The sequence below is a fragment of the Saimiri boliviensis genome, chromosome 17, assembly GCF_048565385.1.
Source record: "Saimiri boliviensis isolate mSaiBol1 chromosome 17, mSaiBol1.pri, whole genome shotgun sequence".
Lineage (NCBI taxonomy): Eukaryota > Metazoa > Chordata > Mammalia > Primates > Cebidae > Saimiri > Saimiri boliviensis.
In genome coordinates, this window is record NC_133465.1 from 21457097 (window position 1) to 21471803 (window position 14707).

Genomic DNA, 14707 nt, shown 5'->3' on the forward strand with positions numbered 1-14707 from the left:
ATGGTAAAATCCCTGTACAAAATTAGCCAGAAATGGTGGTATATTTCTGTAGTCCCAGCTACTTAGGATGCTGAGATGGATCGTGAGCCCAGGAGGTCAAGGCAACAGTAAGCCTTAACGGTGCCACTGCATTCCAGCCTGAGGAATATAGTAAGTTCTTTTAAATTAGCCAAGTGTTGAGGTACACAGCTGTGGGCCCAGCTATGTGGCAGGCTGATATGGGAGGATCACTTGAGAGCCTGGGAGGTTGAGGCTGCAGTGAATCATTACTGCCATCAATGCAACCTAAGCTTGGCCAGAGCAAGACCTTGTCTCCCAGAAAAAAAAAAGGGGGGAGGGGGGTGCGGGCATGGTGGCTCACATCTGGAATCCCAGCACTTTGGGAGGCCAAAGTGGGAAGATCACCTCAAGTCAGGAGTTGAAGACCAGCCTGGCCAACATGATGAACCCTGTCTCTACTAAAAATACAAAAAATTAGCCAGGTGTGGTAGCGCATAGCTGTAATCCCAGTACTTGGGAGGCTGAAGCAGAATTGCTTGAACCCGGGAGGCAGAAGCTGCAGTAAGCAGAGACTATGCCACTGAACTCCAGCCTGGGCAACAGAGAGACTCCATCTCAAAAAAAAAAAAAAGTGTGTGTGTGTGTTTGGTGTTTATGATGACTAAACACCAAACATACATATACCTCAAACTGCTAATTGGCCATTTCAAAAATAGTAAAAATAACCATTTTTCTTGCTGTTCCTTGGTACTCCTTAAGGGATTCTGTTTGACAGCTATCTAGTCAACTATCGGGAACGTTAGTGAATCATACGCCAACCTCTGCCCCTCCTAAAAGTTGTATGCCAAATCTGGCTGGGAGCGGTGGCTCACGCCTATAACCCCAACACTTTGAGAGGCCAAGGTGGGTAGATTGTTTTGAGGTTTAAGTTCGAGGCCAGCACGACCAACATGGAGAAATCCTGTTTCTACTAAAAATACAAAATTATCCGGGAATGGTGGCGCATGCCTGTGATCCCAGCTACTTGGGAGGCTGAGGCAGGAGAACTGCTTAAACCTGGAAAGTAGAGGTTGCAATGAGATGAGATTGTGCCACCGCATCCCGGCCTGGGCAACAAGAGCAAAACTCTGTCTCAAAAAAAGACAAAAATTAGCTGGGCATGGTGGCAGTCACCTTTAATCTCAATTACTAGGGAAGCTGAGGCAGGAGAATCACTTGAACCCAGCAGGTGGAGGGTGCAATGAGCAAAGATTACACCACTGCACTCCAATCTGGGTCACAGAGTGAGAGACTCCCTCTCAAAAACAAACAAAAAGAGTTGCATAACTCCATCATTAACTCAACAACTTAACAGCATTCAACAACTTAACAGCATTCAGGTAAGATAAAGGTGGCCGGATGTGGTGGCTCATGCCTGTAATCCCAGCACTTTGGGAAGCCAAGTCTGACACAGATTGCTTGAGTCCAGTTCAAAGACCTGCCTGAGCAACAAGGTGAAACCCCATCTCTACTAAAAATACATAAAAACAGCTATATGGGAGGCTAAGGTGAGAGAATCACCTAAACCTGGAAGACAGAGGCTGCAGTGAGCCAAGACTGCGCCACTGCACTTCAGCCTGGGTGAGAGTGAGACCCTGTCTTTTTTTTTTTTTTTTTTGAGACGGAGTTTAGCTCTTGTTACCCAGGCTAGAGTGCAATGGCGTGATCTTGGCTCACCGCAACCTCCGCCTCCTGGGTTCAGGCAATTCTCCTGCCTCAGCCTCCTGAGTAGCTGGGATTACAGGCACATGCCACCATGCCCAGCTAATTTTTAGTATTTTTAGTAGAGACGGGGTTTCACCATGTTGACCAGGATGGTCTCGATCTCTCGACCTCGTGATCCACCCACCTCGGCCTCCCAAAGTGCTGGGATTACAGGCTTGAGCCACCACACGCGGCCGACTCGTCTTTAAATTTAAAAAAAAGACAAAGTAGCCGGGCACGGTGGCTCAAGCCTGTAATCCCAGCACTTTGGGAGGCCGAGGTGGGTGGATCACGAGGTCGAGAGATCGAGACCATCCTGGTCAACATGGTGAAACCCCGTCTCTACTAAAAATACAAAACATTAGCTGGGCATGGTGGCACGTGCCTGTAATCCCAGCTACTCAGGAGGCTGAGGCAGGAGAATTGCCTGAACCCAGGAGGCGGAGGTTGCGGTGAGCCGAGATCGTGCCATTGCACTCCAGCCTGGGCAACAAGAGCGAAACTCCGTCTCAAAAATAAAAAAAATAAAAATAAAAAATAAATAAATAAAAAAAGACAAAGTTGAGAGAGGACAGTATTTTAAAACTACTTTAGAGAAATGCACAGCATCAGCCATATCCTAATACAGACATTATGATAAACCATGCGGCTTTTTTTTTGAGACAGGGTTTCCCTCTGTAGCCCAGGCTGGAGTGCGATAGTGTGATCTCCACTCACTGCAACCTCCGCCTCCCTACCTGAGTAGCTGGGACTACAGGTGCACAGCACCACAGACCGGCTAATTTTTGTATTTTTAGTAGAGACTGCGTTTCACCGTATTCGCCAGGCTGGTCTTGAACTCCTGACCTCCAGTGATCCACCTGCCTTGGTCTTCCAAAGTGCTGGGATTACAGGTGTAAGCCACTGCACCCAGCCTAATTTTTGTCTTTTTTAGTAGAGATGGGCTTTCATCAATGTTGGCCAGGCTGGTCTTGAACTCCCAGCCTCAGGTGATCTGCCTGCCTTGGTCTTCCAAAGTGCAGGGATTACAGGCATGAGTCACTGTATCAGACCAGGACTTTGTTGTTGTTGTTGTTTTTCTTAAAGAGGTGAGGTCTACAAAAAAAACCATAGTTTTTAAGAAACTGCATGTTAATACACATTCTGACAGTATCTAAAATTCCCTTCATTTTTAGTTTCACTGTGCCCTGAGATGGGATTTTTTCTTTGAAAGAAAGCCATCAGGTTTCCTTAAAAAATGAAAAGATTGCTGAGCACAGTGGCTCACGCCTGTAATCCCAGCACTTTGGGAGGCCGAGGCAGGTGGATCATGAGGTCAAGAGATCAAGACCATTCTGGTCAACATGGTGAAATCCCGTCTCTACTAAAAATACAAAAATTAGCTGGGCATGGTGGCGCGTGCCTGTAATTCCAGCTACTCAGGAGGCTGAGACAGGAGAATTGCTTGAACCCAAGAGGCGGAGGTTGCGGTGAGCCGAGATCGCGCCATTGCACTCCAGCCTGGGTAACAAGAGCAAAACTCCATCTCAAAAAAAAAAATGAAAAGATTATTTTGACTACAATTCACCATGGATATTAGTCATCATAAACACAAAAATGTGAATTATTATTTGAATTGTTAAAGAACAAGCATACCCTACTCACCCCCTGCTCCCCTAAAAGGCAACATCTTACTTCAACAAAAGTCTCTTGTGAATGGTTAAGGAGGAAAAGTGTACCGGTCTAAAGGTCAGCAGACACATAAATTCTGGCTTGACCATTTAATAACTGATTAGCCATATGTTTATAGAAAAATCACTCTCTCTCTCAAGTTCACTTTTTTGAACCAGAAAACGGGAGTACACTTTACCTGCTTCAATTTTGTTACATAAAGTAAAAAAACTTTTGTCAAAGTGGTCTGTGAAATGTGAGGTGCTGCATAAATGTTATGTACATGTATGTAATAATATAAAGTTAAGGCCATGGCCAGTGGCTCGCACCTGTAATCCCAGCATTCTGGGAGGCCGCGGTGGAAGTCCAGGAGTTCAAGACCACCCTGGGCAACATAGATAGACCCCATCTCTAAAAACAAAACAAAAAAATTAGGCAGGCGCAGTAGTCCCAGCTACTTGGGAGACTAAAGTAGGAGGATCACTTGAACCCAGCAGGTCAAGCCTGCAGTGGGCTGTAACAGCAACAATGCACTTCAGCCTAGATGAGAGAGAGCAAGACCCTGTCAACAAAAAAACAAAAACAATAAAAACAAAAAAAAACAGGCACAGTGGCTCACTCCTGTAATCCCAGCACTCTGGTGATCGACGCAGGTAGATCACCAAGTCAGGAGTTCAAGACCAGCCTCTCCAACATGATGAAACCCCATCTCTACTAAAAATACAGTAGCCAGGTGTGGTGGCATGCACCTGTAGTCCCAGCTACTCGGAAGACTGAGGCAGGAGAATCACTTGAACCCAGGAGGCGGAGGTTTCAGTGAGTCGAGATCGCAACATTGCACTCCAGCCTGGGCACAGAGCGACACCCCATCGCGCAAAAAAAAAAAAAAAAAAAAAAAAGTTAGTTTAAAAATTTAGTCTTCCTATAAATATATACACCTAATATTATGCAGTGCGTACTGGCATGTGCCTGTAGTCCCAGCTACTCGGGAGGCTAAGGCTGGAGGATCGCTTGAGCCCTGGAATTTTGGGCTGTAGTGCACTATGCCAATCTGGTGTTCGCACTAAGTTCAGCATCAGTATGGCGACAGTCCGAGAGCGGAGAACCACCAGGCTGCCTAAGGAGGGGTGAACCGGCCCAGGTCAGAAATGGAGCAGGTCAAAACTCCTGTGCTCATCAGTAGTGGGAATGGACTTGTGAATAGCCACTGCAGTGCAGCCTGGGCAACACAGCGAGACCCTGTCTCTCAAAAAAAAAAGAAACACCTAATTTGTACCAACAAAAATTAAGCATTTAAGTCAGGTGCAGTGGCTCACCCCTGTAATCCCAGCACTTTAGGAGGCTGAGGTGGCCGATCATCTAAGGTCAGGAGTTCAAGACCAGCCTGGACAACACAGTGAAACCCTGTCTCTACTAAAAATACAATTAGCCGGGCACGGTGGTGAGTGGTTTAATTCCAGCTACTACTCGGGAGGCTGAAGCAGGAGAATCACTTGAACCCAGAAGGAAGAGGTTGCAATAAGCCAAGATTGTGCCACAGCACTCCAGCCTAGATGACAGAATGAGACTTTGCCTCCAAAAAAGAACAAAAAAAAAAAATCAATGGTTTCAGATCAGCTTCTTGAAGCATTTAAAACGTATTTGTAAATGAAATATATTAATCTATGGGGCTGAAATTTCACTTGGTATACCAGGTTAAAAGCAAGAAATTTTTTTTTAATTTCCTATTCCTTTGACTAAGCTATAAAATAATTATGAAAAGCCTATTTGTATGGCTTTTCTATATTGTATTCCTTTTTTTTTTTTTTTTTTTGAGACAGAGCTTTGCTCTTGTTGCCCACGCTGGAGAGCAATGGCGCAATCTCAGCTCACTGCAACCTCAGCCTCCAGGGTTCAAGCAATTCTCCTACCTCAGCCTCCTGAGTAGGTGGGATTACAGGCGTACACCACCATGTCCAGCTAATTCTGTATTTTTAGTAGAGACAGGGTTTCACCATGTTGGTGAGGCTGGTCTTGAACTCCTGACCTAAGGCAATCTGCCTGCCTAGGCCTCCCAAAGTGCTGGGATTACAGGCGTGAGCCGCTGCGCCCGGCCAATCTTGCTTTTTAATACTTGCCATTAGTGTTCTTTCCCACACTCTTAAACTGAAATCTTTTCATATAAAGGTGAAAAAGGTGCCAGGCATGTCCACAGTGGGTAAGAATTTACACTTCACGCCCAGGCGTGGTGGCTCACGCCTGTAATCCAAGCACTTTGTAGGCCAAGGCAGGCGGATCACCTGAGGTTGGGAGTTCAAGACCAGCCTGACCAAGATGGTGAAACCCCATCTTTAAAGAAAAAGAATTTAGGCCGGGCGCGGTGGCTCAAGCCTCTAATCCCAGCACTTTGGGAGGCCGAGGCGGGTGGATCACGAGGTCGAGAGATCGAGACCATCCTGGTCAACATGGTGAAACCCCGTCTCTACTAAAAATACAAAAAATTAGCTGGGCATGGTGGCGTGTGCCTGTAATCCCAGCTACTCAGGAGGCTGAGGCAGGAGAATTGCTTGAACCCAGGAGGTGGAGGTTGCGGTGAGCCGAGATCGCGCCATTGCACTCCAGCCTGGGTAATGAGAGCGAAACTCCGTCTCCAAAAAAAAAAAAAAAAAAAAAAAAAAAGAATTTACCTTTCACTGCAAATTGCAGTGATTCTTGATTTCATTATATCCCAAACTTGTGAAAGACAATAGAATGAAATATACCAGATATATACAATACTATACAAAAGCCAAAAGAATACATTAGGCCGGGCGCGGTGGCTCAAGCCTGTAATCCCAGCACTTTGGGAGGCCGAGGCGGGTGGATCACGAGGTCGAGAGATCGAGACCATCCTGGTCAACATGGTGAAACCCCGTCTCTACTAAAAATACAAAAAACTAGCTGGGCGTGGTGGCGCGTGCCTGTAATCCCAGCTACTCAGGAGGCTGAGGCAGGAGAATTGCCTGAGCCCAGGAGGCGGAGGTTGCGGTGAGCCAAGATCGCGCCATTGCACTCCAGCCTGGGTAACAAGAGCGAAACTCCGTCTCAAAAAAAAAAAAAAAAAAAAAAAAAGAATACATTAAAGAGTATCTGCTTTAAATATACAGGCTAAGTGCTACTTGCAGAAGGGATTTTTTTTGGGGGGGAGGGGGGAACGGAGTCTCACTCTGTCACCTAGGCTGCAGTGCAGTGGCATAATTTCAGCTCACTGCAACCTCTGATTCCCAGGTTCAAGGGATACTACTGCCTCAGCCTCCCAAGTAGCTGGGACTAGTAATATTTTTGTATTTTCAGTAGAGACAGGGTTTCAACTGTATTAGCCAGGATGGTCTCGATCTCCTGCTCTCCTGATCCACCTGTCTCAGCCTCCCAAAGTGTTGGGATTACAGGCGTGAGAAGGAAGTTTTAACACTATATTGCCCAGTTCTGTCTATGTATTTAAGTAGAAGAAAACCTTTTCTCCAAAAGTTAGTCCATTAACTGAAATGGCAACGGAAAATTACTGGCCTACAAAAAATTGGTAACCTAAATGCTTCTAAATTTATTAACAATGTTAATTTACTACTACCTATCTGTTCCCTAACAAAACTGTAGTAAAAAGTTCATTCCACATATGTTCCCTCTCCATTCTTCACTAACTAGCAGAATAAGCTAGCTACACGTGAGGTTCTGGTGTTTTCACAGGACAGCTCTCAAGTGACTCAATAGATGCATTCCTAACCAATCAAAAATGACCGTCAAACTTCATCCTACCTCCCATGCGCCAATCTTGACAAGGAGATTAAGAAAGGACAAAATCAACAGCTGCCACACAAGCCCAAATACAGTTTATGTTGGCCCTCTGCTCCCCAAAATCGGAAAACTATTCATTTTTCCCTTCTATATTGTCCACCTTTTTTTTTACCCCCGAGTCTCGATCTGTCACCCAGGCTGGAGTGCAATGGCACAATCTCGGCTCACTGCAATCTCCACCTCCAGGGTTGAAGCAATTCTCCTACCTCAGCCTCCTGAGTGGCTATGCCCGGCTAATTTTATTTTTGTAGAGACGGGGTTTCACCACATTGGCCAGACCTCAGGTGATCCACCCACCTCGGCCTTCCAAAGTGCTGGGATGACAGGCCTGAGCCACTGCGCCCAGACTATTCCCCACATTTTTCTACTAATTCATATATGGGACGGTAAGACTTGTTTGAGAAATGTTAAGAAATGAGCCGGGCGCGGTGGCGGTGGCTCAAGCCTGTAATCCCAGCACTTTGGGAGGCTGAGGCGGGTGGATCACGAGGTCGAGAGATCGAGACCATCCTGGTCAACATGGTGACACCCCGTCTCTACTAAAGATACAAAAAATTAGCCGGGCATGGTGGCACGAGCCTGTAATCCCAGCTACTCAGGAGGCTGAGGCAGGAGAATTGCCTGAGCCCAGGAGGCGGAGGTTGCGGTGAGCCGAGATCGCACCATTGCACTCTAGCCTGGGTAACAAGAGCGAAACTCCGTCTCAAAAAAAAAAAAAAGAAATGATGGACTTGCTTAATGTGGTTTTAAACGATGTAAAAACGATTCCTTAGACCACTGGCTTGTTAAAGTGATAAGATGCTAGATATATCTTCAACTCCTAGCCCCAAACTTCAGTATTTCCTGTGACCCACAATTGTCCTTTTCCTGACCACAGCTTAGCTCTTCCTCCCGTACCATTAAATAATCCATATAAATTGATTCCAATGCCCCAGGACAGAATTAAATGAGGCTACAAAGAAGTTTAGGCACTCGTTTAACACAGCAAGCAAAATAAAATAAGCCTACTGCAGCACAGGGAGGTAAGAGCAAAAGACAGGTAGAAAGCCAGCACTTGCATAAAAGCACCCAAAAAAGAAATCCTGCCAATACATTGTCTCAGCTTCTTCCACCACCGCACACTTGATCAATTCTGTTTCCTGACTAGAACTAAAGGAAAAACTTTTTGTCACCAGAAACAAAAAAATATTGCCCTAAATATAAAGGAATGGACAAAGGTAGAGACCGATTCCTGGTGTCTGTCTCCCCTCTGCTTTCCACTGAGTCCTTACCTTACGACCCAAGTCACAGGAATAGCTCCTCACCTTGGAGATCGATTTTCCTATCGCTTTAGATGCTGAAGGGGACACCTAACATTAACAACTGTAATAATGTGGCCGTATCAAAGAGTCCTACGTTCAAAACCCAATAAAGGCTCCGGTCAGAAATCCTCACGCCAAAATGTAACTACAATAACCTGTAATTTATTTGGAAACTGCAATCATAAGCTTTCGAATCGATTTTTAAAACGAGTTTAAAAAAAAAAAACCTCTCACATTCTTTCTAGCTACCACGGCAAGTTTACTTAAAGCCCCAATCCCCACAAAACAGAAAGCATTCAAGTATCATTTGTTTCCTGCCGAGAACACTAATAGATAAAGAGGGGAACATCTGGAGATGAGGGCGGAGGGGAGTCTTCCAATACAAGCACACCTATATGTTTGATTTTTCAACACTGAAATAAAGACAGAGCTGACCTTGAGCTGTACTTCCCCATCTTACCCCCTCCCTCCCCCAACATGCAACCTTGTTCAATACAAATAACAATCAAAGAATTTACAAGACGAAATTTAGTTCAGCATATTTCCTACATTTGAGCTCTAGAGGCCTTTTCTTATTTTCAAATCCCTGAATCCTCATTTCTGATAACGGGGACCAGCCCTAAGGTTATTCACATGACCAAATCGGCATTTCCAGGAAAGCACGGGCCCTATGAAACATTTTGAAATATAGGTACCTTAACCAGGAAAAATCTCAGATCAAGGACACTAGATTCCAGCCATGTCTCACCCCACCCTACCATGTAAAAGCATGAAAACCACAGCACACGCATACAGAACTTCTGGTTTCCCTAATACCACAGAATCGCGAAATTCTAAATGTGAGGGTAATTCAAGTCTACAGGTCAAAAAAGGTGGATGGGGGGAGGATGAAGAAGAAACTTCCTGGCAGACACAATGGATATTTCGATTAAGTTCTGAAAAGAGACTGAAGAACCGGTTCGAGGCAAAGGGACAACGAACAAAGAGGAACTACTCAAATTCCTACATAAACCCACTTACTTAAAATAGAAAAAAAAAAAAAAAAAAGAACAGAGCAGAACAGGACCTCCAACCTCCGTAATTCAAAGACCCCAGACCCGGCCGAGTGCCTGGAAGAGGCTAAGGTCCCCAACGAAGTACAAACCCGCATTCCGAGCCTGCAGAGTCAACCAAAATACAGTTACTAAACGCTACTGGAAATAACTTTATTTCAACAGGTCTTTTTTCCATGTGTCATGAGGGTGCGCACAAAGTGTAAAGTCATCGTTTTCCCCAACGGGTGGACGGAGGCTCGAACCCAGAGTCGCGCAGCCCCCTGGTCTCCCGGTTCCATCCATCAGAACCCGCTGCTGACGGAGCCAGAGAAAGGTTACAGGAACTTCGAGCTAGGCCATTTAGAGCGAGGAAAAGGGGCGGGAGCCCGGATCTTCTGGACCTCCCCGGAAGGCGGCGAGGGGGAAAAGCCCGAAACCCCTCACTCCGCGGCGCCGGCGGACGCGAAAGAAACCCGATCGCGGCCCCGGAGCCCGCCACCGCCCAGGACCCAGTGTAGCGATACCCGCTCCCCGCTCCCAGCCGTCGCCCAGGGCCGCCCCCCGCCCCAGGCCCGAGGAAGCGCATCGCGCTCCACGCTCTCCTTTGTGAGACTCCACGGCCGCCGCCCCACACGGGGCCTCCGGGGAGAAGCCACCGCCCCCACCCGCCATATTTCCCTGAAAGGCGCCCGCGCTCCAGCTCCCGGTCTCGGCGCTCTCCGGTGTGGCGGGTGCTGCCTTCCCCGCCACCCCACCCAATCGCTCTCCACCTCCCAGGGCAGTCCCGGGAGCTCCCCTGGGGGTGGCCGGTTCGGAGACAGCGCCTGCCATCTCCTCCCCCTCCCCCGCCCTGGGACTCGCCCTCCCCCCGGCCGCCATTTTACAACCAACAACTCCACCCCGCCGCCCCGGCCTCCCGGCCCGCGAGGTGTATGCAACTGAGGACGGCGAAGGGGTCACATTATGGGGCACACGGCCTCCCGTCGCTCCGGGACTTCCCAGGTCAAGTCCCGCTCCCCGAACCCAAGCCCCCGGGCCAGACTCGCGGGCGATGCCGCCATTTTGTCTCCCCTTCCCGGCCTCTGTGGGCGGCAGCAGAGGGTCCGAGCATTCCAGCCCCCCGTTGCCCCCCCAACTCACCGTCGTATCGCTCAGCCTGCTCGGCCAGCTTCGCCTGGTACACCAGATCCTCCCGATCATCCATAGCGGCAGCGGCTCCGGCAGGGTCTGCGCGGCGGATGGAAGCGGATAGTGTCTCCGACTCTCTCAGCCTCTCGCTCCGCGTCCGGGCAGCAAAAATGGCGGCGCCTCAATCCGGGACTTCCGCCTGCGCACGCGGACAACTGCTCAGCTCTATGGCAACCGCTCCCTGGCAACTGGCGCGGGGGGCGGGTCCTGGAACCCGCGCCGGAGACGCCCCTCCTCCGTCTGCTTAGCTGGCGCCGGAGCTTCGAGGCGGGAACTGCGACTGCCGCGAGAGAGCGGCCCCCGGGGAACGCGATGGCTGAGGCCAGGCCGGTCCGGGCTGCTCCTGAAAACCGCGGGCGCGAGACCTGGGGCAGACCGACAGCCGAGGCCCGGCCTGCGGAAAACAACCGCGGAGGCTGGGACGGTTTCTGTCATCATGGCAGGTCTTCCTGCCTGAAATCAGCGCTGTCGCTACTACGTCCTGGTTTTCTTCATCCTTTTTCTTTTTCTTTCTATTTTTTTGAGATGGAATTTTACCCTATCGTCCAGGCTGGAGTGCGATGGCGCGATCTCGGCTCGCTGCAACCTCCGCCTCCCGGGTTCAAGAGATTCTCCCGCCTCAGCCTCCGGAGTAGCTGGGATTACAGGCACGCGCCTCCACGCCCGGCTGGGTTTTTTTATTTTTAGTAGAGACGGGGTTTCTCCATCTTGGCCAGGCTGGTCTCGAACTCCTCACCTGGTGATCCGCCCGCCTCGGCCTCCCAAAGTGCTGGGATAACAGGCGTGAGCCACCGCGCCCGGCCAGCGCCCTGTTTTTCTCCGCCAAGCCTGGCCCTGGGCCTTTTTCAGACACTTTTGCCCTCAGGGTAAAGAACTGGGCCCTGGCCAAGCGCGGTGACTCACGCCTGTCATCCTAGCACTTTGGGAGGCCGAGGCCGGCGGATCACTGGAGTCAGGAGTTCAATACCAGCCTGGCCAACTTGGGGAAACCCGTCTCTACTAAACAATGCACATATGAGGCGGGGGTGGTGGCGGGCACCTGTAATCCCAGCTACTCCGGAGACTGAGGCAAGAGAATCATTTCAAGCCTGGAGGGGGAGGGTGCAGTGAGGCAAGACAGCGCCATTACACTCCAGCCTGGTCAACAGGAGCAAAACTCCGTCTCAAAAATACAACAACAACAACACTGGGCCCTATTACAGTTGGCAGGGACAGGGGAGCTGCAGTTTCCACGCCTCCACGTTGCCGTCACACTCATCTTTTTCTTCTCCTGTTTAACCTTTTTCCCGCAGAGGCTGCCATGAATGGGAGCGGGGAATTTGTTAGAAGAGGATGGTGTAGGGTACATGGTATAGAAGAGTTGAACTGGCAGGAATAACTCAGGGAACATTGCTTCAGTGCCTGGCGCTTGGGAGGCGGAGGCGGGAGAATCGCTTGAGCCCAGGAGTTCGAGACCAGCCTGGACAACATAGTGAGAGCCCATCTCTACAAAAAAACTTCGTTTTTAATTAACCAGCCATGGCGACGTCACCTGTGGTCCCAGCTACCCAAGAGACTTCGGTGGGAGGATTGCCTGAGCTTAGGAGGTCCGGGCTAAAGGGAGCCATGATAGTGCAGCTGCACCCAAGCCTGGGCAACTGTGAACTCCATGTCTCAAAAAAAAAAAAAAAAAAAAAAAACAGAAAGAAAAATGTAGGGCCAGCAGGGCACGGTGGCTCACGCCTGTAATCTCAGCACTTTGGGAGGCAGAGGCAGGCGGATCACCTGAGGTCAGGAGTTCAAAACCAGCCTGGCAAACACGGTGAAACCCTGTCTTAAAAAAAAAAAAAAAAAAAAATTTAATTTAAAGAAAAGCCGGGCGCGGTGGCTCAAGCCTGTAATCCCAGCACTTTGGGAGGCCGAGGCGGGTGGATCACGAGGTCGAGAGATAGAGACCATCCTGGTCAACATGGTGAAACCCCGTCTCTACTAAAAATACAAAAAATTAGCTGGGCATGGTGGCACATTGCCTGTAATCCCAGCTACTCAGGAGGCTGAGGCAGGAGAATTGCCTGAACCCAGGAGGCGGAGGTTGCAGTGAGCCGAGATCACGCCATTGCACTCCAGCCTGGGTAACAAGAGCGAAACTCCATCTCAAACAAAAAACAAACAAACAAAAATAATAAATAAATAAAAAATAAAAATAAAAATAAGCCGGGCGTGGTGGCTCACGCCTGTAATCCCAGCACTTTGGGAGGCCGAGGCGGGTGGATCACGAGGTCAAGAGATCGAGACCATCCTGGTCAACATGGTGAAACCCCATCTCTACTAAAAATACAAAAAATTAGCTGGGCATGGTGGCTCGTGCCTGTAATCCCAGCTACTCAGGAGGCTGAGGCAGGAGAATTGCCTGAACCCAGGAGGCGGAGGTTGCAGTGAGCCGAGATGGCGCCATTGCACTCCAGCCTGGGTAACAAGAGCGAAACTCCGTCTCAAAAAAATAAAAAATAAAAAATAAGCCAGGCGTGATGGTACACACCTGTAATCTCAGCTACTCAGGAGGCTGAGGCAGGAGAATTGCTTGAACCCAGGAGGCGGAGGTTGTGGTGAGCCGAGATCGCGCCATTGCACTCCAGCCTGGACGACAGAGGGAAACTCCATCTCAACAATGACAACAAAAAAAAGGTAGGTTAGAATCAAATTGTGAAGGACCTTGGATAGTAAGGTAAGAAGTTTGAATCAATTTTTTTTTTCGAGATGGAGTCTTGCTCTGTCACCCAGGCTGGAGTGCAGTGACGTGGTCTTGGCTCACTGCAACCTCCACCTCCCGGATTCAAGCAGTTTTGCCTCAGCCTCCCAAGTAGCTAGGATTATAGACGCCCGTCACCATACCCGGCTAATTTTTGTATTTTTAGTAGAGATGGGGTTTCACCGTGTTGGCCAGGCTGGTCTCAAACTCCTGACCTCATGGTCCACCTGCCTCGGTCTCCCAAAGTGCTGGGATTACAGGTGTCAGCCACCGCGCCCGGCCATCAATTTCACTTTTTAGGAGACATAGGGGCTGGGGCACATTGGCTCATGCCTCTAATCCCAGCTACTTGGGAGACTAAGGTAGAAAAAACACTTGAACCTGGGAGGCGGAGGTCGCAGTGAGCCGAGATCCTGCCATTACACTGCAGCCTGGGAGACAGAACAAAACTGTCTCAGAAAAAAAGAGACATAGGAGCCTCGCATGCTGGCTCACACCTGGAAATCTTAGGACCTTCAGCGGCTGAAGCAGGAGGATCTCCTGAACCCAGGAGGTTGAAGCTGCAGTGAATCGTGATTGCACCAGCGCACTCCAGCCTGGGTAACAGAGTGAGACCCTGTCTCAAAAAATAAAGTGGGGAGGGGGAGGGATATTGCCGTGTTTCACACACTGGCCCTGAACTGAGCTCAAGCAGTCTCACCTTGACCCCCCGAGTAGCTGGGAGAATACAGGCTTCCACCAGCGGACCCAACTCTGCATCCGATTTTGTGGCCAAGGGAGCTGTATGATTTTGCATGGAGGATGATGTCATCATTGTTATATTTGAGAAATATTAATAAATGTTGCATAGCACTGATTAAAGAGGAGGATAAGCAAAGGTAATAGATGGTAGCAATGAAAATAGAAAGGAAAGGATAAATAGGAATAGCACTATAGAGGCAGGCCACAGAGTTTCTAGCTGATCAGATTGGAGCTCTTTTTTTTCTGAGACAGAGTCTCACTCTGTCACTGAAACTAGAGTGCAATGGTGCAATCTTGGTTCATGCAACCTCTGTCTTCCAGGTTCAAGAAACTCTCCTCTCAGCTTCCTGAGTAGCTGGGAATACAGCTGCCTGCCACCATCCCCAGCTAGCTAATTTTTTGTATTTTTAGTACAGACAGGATTTCACCATGTTCTCCAACTCCAGACCTCAGGTACTATCTGCCCGCCTCGGCCTCCCAAAGTGCTGGGATTACAGGTGTGAGCTACTGCA

General features: G+C 49.0%; 1 protein-coding gene across 3 annotated transcripts in view; it reads right to left on the bottom strand.

Annotated features, from left to right (window-relative positions):
- The window catches only part of YWHAE (tyrosine 3-monooxygenase/tryptophan 5-monooxygenase activation protein epsilon), a 53552-nt gene extending 42689 nt beyond the window's left edge, over positions 1 to 10863 (bottom strand). Inside the window, exon 1 of one of the 3 annotated variants that reach the window (XM_010339962.3) lies at positions 10679 to 10863. In XM_010339962.3, coding sequence (XP_010338264.1) covers positions 10679 to 10742 — 64 coding nt within the window. In that variant the 5' untranslated portion in view covers positions 10743 to 10863. The remainder of the gene's footprint in view (positions 1 to 10678) is intronic. The other 2 variants (XM_003929332.3, XM_074388338.1) reach the window with 2 other exon arrangements.
- Between the last annotated feature and the right edge of the window lie 3844 nt (positions 10864 to 14707).